At 34.7% G+C, this 16095-nt stretch overlaps 1 protein-coding gene across 2 annotated transcripts in view; it reads right to left on the bottom strand.

Annotated features, from left to right (window-relative positions):
- Positions 1-16095, bottom strand: part of CACNA2D1 (calcium voltage-gated channel auxiliary subunit alpha2delta 1) — a 355899-nt gene that overhangs the window by 134321 nt on the left and 205483 nt on the right. For both annotated transcript variants that reach the window (XM_057376925.1, XM_057376926.1), the window contains exon 6: positions 13554-13683. In XM_057376925.1, the coding sequence (XP_057232908.1) occupies positions 13554-13683 (130 nt within the window). The remainder of the gene's footprint in view (positions 1-13553; positions 13684-16095) is intronic.

Raw genomic sequence — 16095 nt, 5'->3', positions numbered from 1 at the left:
AAGGAAGGAAGGAAGGAAGGAAGGAAGGAAGGAAGGAAGGAAGGAAGGAAGGAAGGAAGGAAGGAAGGAAGGAAGGAAGGAAGGAAGGAAGGAGAGAAAAAGAAGGAAAGAAAGCACCACAAACCAACCAAAACAGTGCACAGAAGTTTTTTTGCTGATGATTGATTTTTACTACAGTCAGTTGTCTTGCAACCTGTCAATCTGATAATCCCCCTATAACTCAATGCCCAATTTGCTAGAGACAATTCTGCATTACCAAAATTCTTAACCAAGTAATTAATTCCTGTATAACAAATGTTTAATCTAAGAAAGCATGCTACTTAATGTCAGATGTTCTGATTTCATAGCAGTCTTTCACAAGATAAGAGACAAACCACTATTAATTTAAAGATAAACAAAAGATGGGCAGTGACTCCTCACCAGGATGGAGTTTGTTGAGGGCAGCTGAAATTGTGATTCAAATTTCTCAAGGACTACTATAAACAGTTAAGCTTACAAAAATCAGAGAAACAACTCAATAAACTGCAAAAAACTTTCCCACTTCTGAAATCAAGCATTCATTTTCCCATTTTTTCCTTTTTCCAAAACCATTTTTCAGAACCCAGAGAACAAACTAAAATCGGCATAAATATTAAAGTACATACAGAGAGTGGATAAGAGGAAAAAATACATTATCGTTGATGAAATGATAAATATGCCACAAATAGACATCCTTACATACAACTTAATCAAATASCTTGTCTTTAAGTTACGAATTACAATAATTTGTTTGGAAGTTRCTATCTAAAGAACAAAAGCATGACAGATCACAGCAAAAGCAGGAGTTCAAATTCATTAAACTTGACAATACTGTAAAAAACAAAGTGATATATACCATATTTTTGTTCACTGGCAAATGCATTTGTTCAAGTATTTGGGCGAACTATTTCATTCTTAAACATTATACCATTTTTTCTGCATGTGAGCAAAAAATATTTATCATTTCAGATACAAGCCCTATGATTAAAATCAAGTCAACAACCAGCTACAGATGACCTAACAATACATGCTACAACTATCCAGACTATATGTGAAAACATGATTTTCACWTAGTCTTAAGATTTTCAAAGAAAGATTTTCCTGGTTGAGAATTTGCACTTCTCATGCTGGTGAGAACTGCATTAAATGAAATATAAAGTCAATTAAAAAATAATTGAGCAGGGACATATCTCTGGGCTGATTTTTTCTAGATATAAACAATGTATAAAATCTTATTTATTCACTGTCCATGCTATTACATTTAAGCTGGAACCAAAGGAATCTCCAGCACACAATTCCTTCTCACATATAAGTTGAGAACAGGAAATCACTTGATTTCCCTATTATTTTACTATCACAAGACACCCAAACCGTAACTTCAACGTGTAACTTTAACACTAATTTAGGATGTGTGATTTTATTTTTCCTATACTTTTAACCAATAATGTGACTGTCTTAAAGTTCTCAGAATATTAAMTATTCATAGGAAAAGTAGTTAATATGTATAAATAAAACTAAAATATTAACATCCTTTTTTTATAATTTAGATGCTTCAGGTAAAATACTAGACCCAGTAATGTGACTTTCTGAAAGTTCTCAGAATATCAAATATTCATAGGAAAAGTAGTTAATATGTATAAATAGAACAAAAATATTAACATTCTTTTTTATTATTTAGATGCTCCAGGTAAAATACTATACCAAATAAAATCAGTACTGACTTCATAAAGCTAAAGGAAATTTGAGGTAATTAGTAATCTCACTGTATCTACATCTTTAAGTTTCCTTAAAAAAATCAGATTTAAAGTTACATCCAGGTTGAGAACATGTCAAGTTCAACTACTACCTTGACCTGCAATTACTGCTGAACAAAATCTTGTCAAAATGCAAATTCAGATTAAGCCAGCTGATATGTAAGAAGGTGAAGCAATATGTCACTTGACTAGAAACCTAAAAACCAGTAAAGATGTTTTATTGATGCAGGATATGAAATAATCTGAGAGATTTAGTGACAGCATTTGATATTCAGGATGTTGTCCAAGGAGTTGAGCCCTTCTATTTGGGTTCAACTAAACGAGAGTGAAGCAATTGAAAACATATGTATTTGGTATATCCAGGCTGACTGTGCTGAAATTTCATTCAGATTCACAGGAAAATGTTGATACCTGTTAAAGCAAAATAACTACCCAAACAACTAAGCCTCCTCTCATCCACAGAAGAAAAATTACTAAGAAATACTAAATAAAACATCTCCTGGCACCACCTGCCCAGCTCAGTAGCCCCTCTGTTACATCCTTCATACACCATTTATTTTGTATTGTTCCAAGAAGAAGTTTTAACTGCAAACAAGGGCCATACAATCCTACTTGGTAATTTCCAACTAATAAATTTGAGGACTGTTCTTCCATAAAGAGTCATAGGAATATAAACAGAAGCACAGAACCACACAATCAAAGGATGGCTTGGGTTGAAGGGACTATTTAGTTCCAGCCCCACGCTATGGGCAGGGACACTTTATCTGCAAACATCTGTAACTGGCACGGTGCTGCTACCAAAATCTATTTCCATCCTGCATAAGCAAAGCAGAACAGACCTACTGGCATCACCATCTCTTTGGAGCTCCAGAGCTAACCAGCAAAACTTCAGTCTTCTCGGGAAACAAGAGAAAAGATGAGCTCTTGAATTGAAATGATCTTAAAATGTAACCGGCTTTTGGCCTTCCCAATCTCTATTTCTTCTTTTTCTTTGCCACGTTCTGTGACTTTTTAATTTGTTTTGAGTTGTGCTRTCAGCTTGTTTTGGAAGATTTTCTCATTTAAGATTTCATTATCTTYTTTCCTTCAGCTCTGAACAGTCTGTCACTTGCCATACCCATCMTGCTGAGCTACCCAAGTGTGCTTTTGATTTTCTGCTGCCAACTGAGAAGGCCAAGGTCTAGATTTGTTTTTCCCTGCTCTTTCCTACTCTTTTCGTAGTCAGCACCTATTTATTGGTTTTCAAGAACCTAAACCAAGGTGGTGACCTAAATGGGCCTGAGTGATTTCAAACACTACTGAAAATAAAAGAACACCAAGGACATACAGCCTTTCACAGCAAGAGGYCAAAAGGTTAAAAAATGTAAATAGCTCACCAGGAAATACTTCTACACACTGAACAGTTGTAAAGAGAATGGTGTGTTGGTCTAACTGTAAAATCCAAAATAATTTAAATATACAACTTGTAAGTTGACTTGGAATGAGATGTGCAACCTTGCTAGAAGTAACCGATATTATCATGTYGATAAATGGGAAATTCCTGGTCCAATTTTAAAACACATGCTTAAGCTAAATGTTTTTGTTGAGAAATTGAACATTGACTTGAAGGAGGTCTGACAGGYACCAAGGGCAAGGGCAGGTAATGGTCTCAATGAACTGCCCTGTGTGAACTTAAAAGTCCTGTAAAGAAACAGGTACTTCAAGCACAAATGTCTTTTAATGCATTTAATGCACACATACATAGCTTATTTAATTTCCGTCAACTAACCCAGAATTCAGTGCAAATCCATGTAAACGTATCCACTGGGTAATATTCAGAGTTTTGTCCCAGTACATTTTTTTCCACTGAAAATTATCCTAATAAGATTAAAATGTTCAATATTTGTATAGAAAAAGGGCAGAAATTAATATTTTTTAATTGCTGATAYTTACTTTCAAATATGTATATTATTAAAAAAAAACCAAAAAAAMCAAACAAACTASTAAAAAATATGAAAAAGAAAATATGAAAAAGATGGCATGAAGGGAGAGGGCACTCCAGGGGGAAAGGACACTCTGAAGATGACGGAATGCCAAGGCTGAAGATGTCTATTATTTCATACAGAAGTATGGCAAAAGTTCTTTATTATCCACAGGAATATGAAAAATTGCTAGAGATGCAATTTGAGAAAACAGGAAAATCCAGAATGTGAGAAAGTGAGTCGTAGTATTCTTATCCTTAAATTATATTCTGTATGTTGACACAACCTTTCAAAACTGCAAATTCTGGACATAGCCACAAAAAAGCCACTCTCTAAGTATATTCAAATTCACATATAGTACATAATATTTTTTCTAGTCTTTCTTTTTCATTATCTATCTTCCTCACTTCAAAACTAAAACAATATACTGTTCATGAAGATGATGCTACTTTAAAGATAGTAAAAACTGCAATGCTGGATAATATGATAATGCACATGCTAAAATTATAGTATAGAAGATATGTTTCAATCCATTAATCTACTCATAATTTTGCAGGCAGTTTCTTGGTCATCAACCAGGATAAACTGATCAACAGAGATATTTCCAACAGTATCCAGATTTATTASCTTTATTACCTTTCCTTTTAATATATCATCTATCATGGTCAGTATTTTTCAGATTAAAATACTTTGAAACTTATTTTTTATGTCCCATCCACCTAAAATTTAACAACTTTACTTCACTTTCTTCTGAAAGAACCAAATCAATGAAGTATTTTTAGAGTATAGATTCATAAGGATTCATCATGTAAGTCTTGTAAAGTGCAATAACACAAGGATATAATTTTTAACCACTGTAGGTTAAAAAAAATCATGTCAGAGCTAAGCTGCCATAAACACAGCAAAATTCGCAGCTGTGGTATTACAGGCTGGAAATACAAGACATTCTGAAATATGAGGACCAATTATTTAGTAACAAGCTTTACAAAATCCAAATTTTTTCTGCAATATTGCAAAGCTGAGAACCTGATTTCTTTCCAGGGGGAAATCTTTCAGAACTCAAGCATATTAAAACTCTTAGATATTAAAACCAAGGAAAAACAAGRCATTTTAAAATTTTTTTATGAGATATGGTTCCATACAAAATATTTCACACTGCCCAAGTGAAAAAATTGACAATGGAGATATTTTATTTCAATTCCTCATGATTTCTGTGGGTAAAGAGCAAACAAACTCCTGTTATTCTAATACATTATTTTTGGGTGCATAGAAGATATCTCTGTTTGCATCAAGGCACTTGTTCTGAGCAATACATTACTTATTTTCTACAGTTTATATTTYATCACCAGTTTTAAACCACCTGGTCCTCATCTTAAAGGACTTTAAGCACATGTTTGTGCTCTGGACATGCACCTTCAGCCCAGACCACAYGATCAGATGCCACAGGGGCACAGARGWGCAGRCAGAAGCTGCCTAAAAGTTATGTTTTCTCTTCCACAGCTTTGCACTGAGTCACAGGTGGTGTCACCTGCACAGCTCAGAGCAGAGCTGGCAGCTCGTGTCACACCAGAGAAAGAAGGAAAAGGGAGGAGGAAATACCTTCCCTTCCCTTCCCTTCCCTTCCCTTCCCTTCCCTTCCCTTCCCTTCCCTTCCCTTCCCTTCCTCTTTCCTTTCTCTACATCTCAACACTCTGAACTGAAAAGAACAGCTGAGAACAAAATAAGGGAAACTTGTTTGAGGAGAGGAGAAAAAAAGAATTGACAGACTCTCAGGGCAACCAAGGGATATTCCAAACATCTCTCACTTCCATTTAAAGTAGGTTTTAAGGTCCTTTAGAAAGGACACATTTTATAATTTTCACATGATTCACACAAATTGGTATTTTCTTGTTAGATATAAATTACTTCAAGCAATTCAACACTTTTTTTCCTAGTAGTCAACTCCTCATATCTACTTGTTTAACAAACTGAATCACACCTAAACATTTACTGATGGTTATTAAAATTGTCTTATATTTTCAGCTGTTGAATAATGAAGATCTGCTGATATTCAGTGTTCTGCTTGGCATTATGCATTGTAAAAATACCAAGGCTGCCATTAGCTATTTTCACCATATGAACATTGCCAATCTTACTGCAGAGCCAACTTTTCCCTCTTGGTAAGGGTTCAATACAAACTGCTATTCCAAGCTGTGCATAAGAGGGAAAATACAGCAAAAGAAAGGGATCTGAGRAGCAGCAGCAATCATCTGTTCTCCAAAAGAGATTTTGGCAGCATGTACATTTTAACATTTATTACTCAGTCAAGCAGCCTATCAGACATTGGAATCTGCTAGAAAACCCAAGATAATTCCAGATGCATACCACACTGATGGTCAAGAAATCTGCAGTATGAGGCAGCTACGCTGAATGCTAATCAGAATTCCATTACTAGAAAAGCATTTTTCACACTTTTTTTACAAACTATGCAAATCAATGTTACACAGTTTGGGAAAAGAAAGTAAATAGGAACACAAAGGTGTTTTGGCATTTCCTGTTTAAACACCAGAGTTTTCAAAATCAAAGGGAAGGAAAATCTCTTCATTGTAAGGTATTCTATTTTGTTGAAGCCATACAATAAAGATCAGCTTAACCACATGTCATGAGTCTGGCTTCTGGTATGGCTCTTCACACCTCACTGTGATACTAAAAATTCTAAAAAAACAGGAGAGCATATCCTTTGAGTATGTAAGAAGACTGTATCATGTCAGAGGTTCATGCAGATGAACTTCTGGTTACAACAACAGAAATTACTTAATATAGAAAGCTTGGTAATTGATGATGCTCAACAGCGTCACTGTGAAAAAAATGCACAGTCATGGTTTAGGGCCTTGCCCAATGTCTGTGTGATCTCAAACTCAATATAATTTAGGTTTGCTTTCTTTATAAAAAGAGCATCAACAACAACAACAACAAAAGGAAATAAATTAACCATTTCCTGGACTTAATGTAATAGAAATAATTTTTAAAAGAGCATGATACATATTTTATTGCATTTAAAAAGAGATAAGGATTAACATACTAAAATGTGATTTGTTTCTGTGGAATGTGGTTTTCGTGAGGAATTCTGAGTCAGTACAAAACCCTGACATAGCAATGTTTCAGCAATGTAGGGGTTYTTTTGTCATCAAACACATCTTATAATATTTATTCAATAAAGGTCAAGAAGTGTGGAAAAGAGATTTTTAAAAAGATAACAATTAGAAGGTAAGTTTCTGCCTCTGACAAATAGGAACCTAGAAGATCAAGACACAGAACTATTCAGTGCATTTCTGTAATGACGTACAGATGGTAATCATGAAGTTTGAGATTCTCTGGAAGCGTGATTAAAACTGAAATAGAGAAAACCAGGATGTCTGCATGGGTACAGATAGGCTGCCTTAATATGATTATTCATAAAAGAAAGTTGGCCGTGGAAATGAAAATATTRTTCCTGCCAAAATTAGATCTATAGCAAAATAAAACTCTTTGGAAGTAAAAATAGCACCTGGTAAGAGATGAATACCACAACAACATAAGGAATATTTCTTTCCAAGTGCTCATAAGGTAAACCCTATAAATTCTTTTCATTCCTGTAGAGAATTACTGTACAGGATAAAAGACTGCACCAACATAAATAGAAAATTCCCATCATGAATTGCTAGTGAGTTATGACCATTTACTCTGCTTGAATTAAGTATTCCATTTCCCCAGGTTAAATGATTAGGATAAATGTAAAATATTTAAAATACAGCTCTAAGCTGCAGAAGTATTTAAATTGATAGCTAAGAAAACTCTTCAACACAACAGATAGAAAWGTAAAAATTAAATATCTGTTGTTTCTCACTTGAGACAAATAACAAAGTCTAGTACAGTTCAAACGCTAGCCCAAGTACTTTGGGCATGATTAATTATGTTATATAACTTTATTCCAATGTTTCAAAAAGAAAATCCTCTTCAAAATTATTTTTTAAAAATTAATATTTCAGGAAATGTGCTCAATGCTAAGTATCATGAATCTCATAGTGCTGTCTTCCAGTCAGCTCTTACCCTAATATATAACAAATAACAAAATCAGCCCTACTGATTTTAAATAGCTAACCCTTGATTCTATTCAAATAAATACTATTAAGTTCAGAGGAAGAACMTACCAGAAGATCCACTTTCACTGGAAATTTGTGTTTAGACAACTGCGTCTCTATGAAAGCCTATGGCATTTTAAATTCTGAATTTACTTCTGAAATTTATTTCAGAAAGCCTTTTTATTTTGCAGAACCATCTGAAAGTTCTATTCAAATATCTTAAGATAGAAAAACAGAAGTCTAGAAGAATACCTGGAATTGTAACAGAAGTTATGTCTTATTTCAGATTTGCCACCATTTCTTGTCCCATTAAGTACCTTATGCCACATTTACCTGTTAGGCTTGGATAAAGCTTCCAGGCCAAAATGGATTCTCAGATATTCAGTTTCAGACTGTGATATTGTATCATTTCTGTGATGCATCATTATTAGGCAGATTGCTTTAAATTCACATTGGTAATTCCTTACCACATCTGCATTTTCAAAGGAGAATGTACCTGATCAATTTAGAGTCTTTCAAGAAGGAAAAAAAAAAAAAAAAACCCTACCAAAAAGTCTTTCCTTATCCTACCTCATTATCTTAAATTTGGATAACTTTATTCAGAAGTCATGGTTAATGTGGTATCAAGTGAATATGCTAGACCATCTTTCCAATGAAACTCATGTAATCCCAGCACCAAAATATAAGTATTTCCTTTATTTCCTTGTGATGGAGGATACTGTTCAAGTTGTTTGGCCTTCTCGATTGTGACAGAAACTAGATTTTTAATCAAGAAAAGCTTTTTTTTCTTTTTTTCTTTTTTTCTTTTTTTATTTTTTCCCTGCTTATTTAAATAAGAATTTAATTCAGGGAGTTTTAGCAAGCTACTTGGGGGGAAAAATCCACTCTAATTGTCAGAGCATGAAAAGCAATACTGACCCTAGAGTTCTTTGCTTAAGCTTCTGCATCAGTATTTTCCTTCCAGGTTTAATATTGAACCAACCAGGCAGTACTTAGGGACTTAGCTGCAACTAAAATTTGCTTTATAGTTACCCCAAGCAATTGTCTTTGGTATTTAAAACAGGCTGACACTGAAACTCATTTAAATGTCTACTTCACTCATTACATGTTTACACAAATAACTCACTGATTAAAATAATGGAGACCAAAAAAAAAAAAAAAAAAAAAAAAAAAATTCTCGCACCACCTGCATAAGAAATGCATAACACCTCTTTCCAAATTTAAAGGTGTAAACACACACAAAATCAGAGACTTGAAACAATTGTTTGTTGATCTTTGATGTAGTATATCTGCACTATTCATTTATTCCTTAGATTAAACCAGGAGAGAAACAGTTCAGTTTCTCAGTGCTAATAAAACATAAATCAAGAGCACTAATCTTAAAATATGCTGAACCAATTAATTTGAGTAATAAGTTTTACCTGTCTGTAACTGCTATTAAAACTAAATACAAAAAAAAAAAAAAAAAGCACACAAAAGTTTATTGCATCTTTGGACATTTAAGGAATGTTAATTTAAGATGCCAAAGTATTTACACAACACTTTATCAATATCTGGATTCCTTCATAAACCTTATTTATTATCTGCACATAAGACCTTCAATGAATAAATGATAATGCACTTTTTCTTAGTTTATTTGACTTGGGATTTTTTKGGGGGGAGAGGAATATTGTCACTCTCATGATTTAATTTCCCAGTATTTCTAAGGTTTATATTCACAGAATCATAGAATGACCTGGGTTGGAAAGGACCTTAAAGATCATCTTTAAAGCTTCAACACTCCTGCCATGTGCAGGAACACCTTTCACTAAYATTTCTTCTTTTCAAGCTCTTAGCCTGAGATATGCAAGATAAGCAGAAACTATTCAACATTTAAAAAATTCACCAAGGAAATAATATTCTGGTCAAGATAACAATCACTGTGGCAAATAACTAATTTTTTTTTTTGAGTTGTTCCTAGTTTTCATTGCCCTCCAATGATATACCAGAGTATTCTAATGTCAAAATATTTTATCAGTAACTGATTATTTACATATATGATACCCTACTAGAAAGGCAAAATTTACGCCATTGCCAAGCTGGCTATCAAATAATATATAATAAACACAAGACTAGGAGCAGAAAAATTTTGACTGCCATGAGAAAATTAACTAACACACATTTATATTTTATGATTACTAAGGTATATGAACAAGCAATTAATTGTAACTCAATATTTATGCCTGGTTTAATGGCTTTGGAGCAGGAAAGCCCTTTTTTCTTGCTGGTTGCTGTCCAAATATATTCAAAGTTATGTTGTCATGTTCATGACASATTATTTTCAACCTGACACTTTAATCAGCTCTTCCATGCTAATCAAGTAGTGACACGTGGAAGCAGCATTTCCATTCCTGATTTAAAGGGAGTAAAGCAGGAATAACCACAGAGAAAAAAAGGAAACCTGGTTTGTGTGCTTTGCCTTACACCTTAGCTCAAACCATAACACCAGCACAGACACAGAGCTAGAGGAATCCCTGCAGCAGATGGAGCAGAATGGATCTCAGACAGAGAGGGCATGTGGTGGTATCCACTGGGAAGATTAACCTCGCTTTCCCTGTGCCAGGGATTTCCTTTATTTCTGGCCTGCAGTTCCCATATTCTAATTAGGGATAAGCAGGGTACAGTTTTAATGAGGATTTAGAAATAAGAGTTCAGCTATTACTAACAGGAGATGCATGACTAATTCACAGTGCATGTGGTAGAAAGAGGACCTGGGGGTCTGTTCTGTTTTCAGCTGCAGATTGATTTTATTTCAAAACCAAAATGAGACTCTTGAAAAATACTGAATTAAAAGCTCAGTTTGGGTCTATTTTATTGAGATTACCCTCTTTCTACAATCCTCAGAAAAAGAGAAGCATATTAACTCACTAGACTTTATCTGGGCACAGGTTTTGGCACCAGATCTAGGGAATAAAAAAAAAAAAAAATACCCAAATATTTCATTTTAAAACCAAGTAAGGCACAAAGTAATAGCCCAGATGTAGTAAATGGATATTTTGTAATGATGTATCATATATCTTTATGGTGAAATATAAGGAACTACTTTACAAGAAGCTCATCACTGTATTGCAAACAAAGCAAATCACTATATMCATATATAGGAAGACAAAGGGTATTATTTTATAGCACTAGATTTCAAGTTTAAATAGGTTGTGCATCACTACAGAATTACTAGACAAAGCAGGTTCCCATTTTCAAAGATCTAGGTGGACAGAAATTCATTATTTGATTAAATTTTAAAAAGAGCAAATAATCATAAATAATAACTACAATCAAAATTAAACCTAAATAAGAAAGATTTCAATGATAATATATTGCTTATCTTAAAGATCTTTTCCAACCTTAACAATTCTATGATTCTATGGTTAAGAGTAAAATTCCCAGTTTCATACAGAAAATAATTAATTACCATGAAAAAGAGTTATCGACAGGCTCAAGTGAAAATTCAGATCACATATGGCTCTAGCAGTAATTGTCCCTCTTCCCTGGAGACAACAACCTGCTCTTATGAGAGGCAAGAGAAGTGAAAACCAATCTCAAGAAGGAATAGGCCAGTCAAATATCTAGTCATTGAAAATGTTCTGTGAGATCCAAAGAGCAATTCTTTGTTTCTCCTGGTGTCCTGCGAAGCATATATAATAARGGAGAAAAAATGGAATCTGCTTTCCAAGGTACAATTCAGTCCAAAAAATTGGCTTCCAAGCAGTAAAACTTGCAAACTGTGTCTCATCCAGTGTTTCTCAGATGGATTTGCTGTAATACCTGTTTTGCAAATGCTTCTTAGCAGACAGGGATGTAAGAATTGCAGACACTGTTTTCAAATATACAGCTGCTCCCTGTTACAGCAGACACTGAAACCTCCACCAAGTAATGACAGGTTAGCTCCCATGAACAGGCAGAAAAATTACAACAGTGTTCAAGRTACTGTTATCAGTCTTTCTAAGATGATAAAAATTGCTTGTAGATCATAGTGTGAAAAGAACAACACTAAATTCTGCTTTGGGAAATCTGTTGGTGAACGACTACATCACAATTGCTCACTGTGTTTCAGATGACACATGAACTTTGTAACCATAAAATAAAACCTGGTGAACATTTGTGCTTATTGATATGAAATCTGTCACTTTTAGGYATTCTCAAGCTGTTATCTCTGAAAATTCCATCTGCAACCCAAAGTTACCCAGACACACGACAACATGGTTTTTCTGACACAGAATTACAGACTTCCCATTAATTTTCTAGGYTTCCACTTCTCTGGTAATTATAAAAACCAGACTCAAAGAATCATGAACCATATATGYTGTACATTTCATGTACATTTTGTCCAGAAATGTAAATTTCTGCCTGTTATWATCATTTTATTCAATACTAAAATTTGCCTTTGCTATGGAAATTGTAATCCCTCTTCCTTTTCAGGTTTATGGGCTACACAGTAACATTACATAGTATACATTTTTAAAGAATGTAAGTGTCCTTAGGAATTCCATTTAGAATGCTAAATTCAACACAACAAGAAAACATTTTATGTACTGTTATCATGACAATCTTATAGCAAAGTTCACATGGTGTTTACAAATACCCTAATAATTCCAGATGAGTTTTTATAACATTTTGACAGTGAAGTATCAATTCTCTTCAAAAAAAAAAAGCAAAGGAAATGGCCTGTCACTTCTCTGTAATCCTGCAATTAAGGTGCACTTTAGCACTTATTAAAGCCAGAATCCCAGAATAATCCTCTAGGTCTGTCAGTCAAGCACACCATATAAGAATACGAGCTACTATGATTCTTTTCCCCATCATACTGACATTTCCATTTTCATCCCCGTGCCATTTACGGAAGCTGCACGCAACTGTGGCCATGAATTTTAAAAAGCTCAGGTCACACTAGGGTCTTTTTCCTCCTGATGAGACTTTAAAAGAGGAAAAAGGCTGCATACTTGAAATTAGGACCCTAAATAAAMCAAAAATAATCAAAAATTAAAAATACAAATCCTACTTGATTTTTTTCTTACCCCTTTTTAAAAATGTGCATCCACTTTCAGTGCTGAAATGTGTTTTAATTGTATAAAGATTTTTGCTTGATGATGAGCACAGGGAATTATTTCCATCTTGAAAGATAAATACTTAATTTTGAAATACAATTAAAGAATCCTCAGCAGTATATGCATATTATTTTTTGCATAGGTTAGAAAGACTTATGCAAATCCTGTTAAAGTCTGTTCCTGCAATTCTAGAAATGCACTGAATGCAATACTGATACTACCAGCTGACAGAGCATGTTATACCCCTGCTTTTGGGATACTCAAATTTTTTTTTTCAGAACTCACCTCTGCCTGAGGCCAAACCACATGCAAAGAGGAGCTGTCAAGAATTGTTTGTATTAAATGTCAACAACATGAAGAATGGATCAGAAAATCAGAATATGTAAGAGTTTTGTTTCACCTCCAGTTACATTTGTGAAACTCAGATCCAATCCTAATGAATSTCTTAAACTATGGCACCTACCAATTCATTAAATTAATCATATCCAGAATACACCACGTCTCTGAAACAGTATTGAAAGAAGTAAAAGTGACAATAACAGCAAAGCTATACTAAAAATGGAGGCAAATATTGTTTTTAATAATAAATTATGAGCTTAATATTAAAGCATAAAATCAGTTTGTTCACGTGCTACTTACATCCTTCATAAATATCTGTTGGTATGTGCACTGCTGCATGTTGGTAAGACGTCTGCCGTCGGAAAACAGGATCATCTTCAAATACTGGTCTGATTCTCTGGCTGCCAGATTCAGTTTCATTCTTTTCAGGCTTTTGAAAGAAAGACAGGTAAAGGGTGAAATATTACAAAGTGTGCTAGAAACAATTCCATTCCCATTTGCTTTTTTTACCTAAAAAAATTTATAGATTTTCCCTTGTTGCTAACATGTTGCATTTGTGTATAAACAAAATTAGTTGCTCCAGGTCAAGGAATATTTATGCATAGTTTGCTTTTAATTTTGAGCTATCCAATGCAATTGAGTGAAGACCTGCAAAAGAAAAAAAGCCTAACACCTTACACACCTAAATTTCATAACTGCATGCCATTTTTCCACCCATAAGGCAAATACATTACATTTTTTGTGCAATAAATTTGCACCACATCTTGAACATACATAATGTATCTATTTTTTTCTTCTACAGATTATATAGCAAATCACAAATCCAAGAATGATTACACACATATACACTTCATAAACAGAATTTTCAGAAACTGGTATACATTCAGACAAAGCAAGGAAATTAAGCCTTCTTAGATTGAATCTGATTGAGCTTCTGATTTAATCAGGTTTTGTTCATTGGTTTATTTTAACCATGACTCAGTGAAAGCTCATGTTCTGGTCACATCACCCAGGGGGAAAGATCCCCAGACACTCAGGGGCACAACACCACCTCTATCTTGGGTTCCCATCCTCTCTCATCTGTCTTCACCCTGATACACATTTCTTGATTCCTTCCAATTCCCTCAGTCTGTTTGTTCTAGTTCTTACACATTTTCAAAAGCAGAGAATGTTTTTAACTCAGCTACAAAAACTCCATGAAGTGTGGAACCAAGGAGGTGGTGAAGGCCAAAAAGGAGGTGGGAATCTCTTCTGTCTCAGCTGCAGCAGGAACAGGAGGTCCCACAGCATGAGTCGACTCCCACTTAAAGCAGTAATACAGAAACCATGACACTGAATGATTGCTCAGGCCAGCAATTTTAGGCAATTATAAGGACAGAGTCACCAGTTTTTGAAAATGAGCTATGCTTGATAAATAGTGCTGACAATGAAGCACCTGCTGGTCACTCAGTGCTGAGGCCATTCTGTTTATTTTTCTCTGTCAAAGTATAGACAGATAAATTTTAGCTTATCCACAATGCCATCTAATGAAACTGCGTGTGTTTTCTTATTTGTTTCATCCCACAGTTACAAACAAATGTTACATTAAGTACAGGTTCAAATGTTGCCTGAAGTAAGCATCAGTCTGGGTTTTAAGGAAGTGGTTTCCTTTGGAAATACAAAGGGCAGAACTCATCTACCCAGTGACAGCCACCGATTTCAACAGCCCAGCAGAGCTGTGCTCATCACAGCAGACTGCCTTCAGAGTCAATGAAGAGAAATGGGCAGGTTTAGAGTGCAATTCATCTTATCTTAATTAGACACCTATTTTCCCATGACATGAATCATGCTTTAGAAATGCCTCCTGCTTTTGATTGATTGTAAARGTAGCTCTAGGGCAAATCACCTAGACGTAGAAGTCAGCAATACAGCTGTCTAGAATTAGTGAGATGAATCTCACAATTGCACTAAACTTCCAGAAGAAAAGAAGGTGGGTACTCATTTTAACTATTTTTATGCAGCACAGCTACTRTAACTTATGCKAAGAAATTCAACTTRTTGCTTAATTTTTAACCCCAYTCTGGRGATGGCCAAGAGTYTGGGACAKGACATAGCCAGGACAGCTGACCCAAGCTGATGTTGTTCTGCTCAGAATTACAAGTTCAGAGAAATGAGAAGAATCATTTGTCATTAAGGTGAAGCATTTGTGGAGCAACCGTTGTGTGTCCTAAGACCCTTCTTCCCAGAAAGCATTTGGACTTTGGCTGCTGATGGGAAGTAAAGAATAAAGCTYTTTGATTCCCATTGYTTCAATGTTTGGTCYTTYCTTYTYTTTATTAAACTGTCTTTATCTCGATCCACAAGGRWTTTKKGKYYTWWTTTTYCCCCYYCYYYTGCTGGAGGGGGGTGGTGAMAGAGGGGAATGTGACAAACGACTTGGTGGGCAACTGGCAGCCAAGCAAGGTCAAATCCCCCAAATATTACCACTTTGAAGGGTGCAGACTGGAGCCAGGATCAGTAACAGTTTATGCATTGCCTGATTTGAAATGACACAGCATTATGACAGCTTCAGACAATGTAATCTGTTTCAGTTTCTACACAGGTTTTTGCTGTGTTGCTTGCATGTTTTGTTTTTTTTTTGGTTTTTTTTTGTTTTTTTTTTGGGGGGGTTTTTTTCTGTGTCTATATTATCACATAGGATTTTTTTTTCTTCTCCCCAGAACTGGAATGCTAAACATTAGCAAAGTCTGGAGTTTTTTTCACAAGTTATCTTTTAGCTTCTTGTTGCTCAAAGTAATGAGTTCGTCTAATTATCCAAATGCAATCTCAACAATCAATCATTCATGCGACAAAACTTCTGTTG

The sequence above is a fragment of the Malurus melanocephalus genome, unplaced genomic scaffold, assembly GCF_030028575.1.
Source record: "Malurus melanocephalus ecotype Western Australia unplaced genomic scaffold, MMel_1.1 scaffold_294, whole genome shotgun sequence".
Taxonomy (NCBI): domain Eukaryota; kingdom Metazoa; phylum Chordata; class Aves; order Passeriformes; family Maluridae; genus Malurus; species Malurus melanocephalus.
This window is presented reverse-complemented; position numbering and strand designations above follow the sequence as displayed.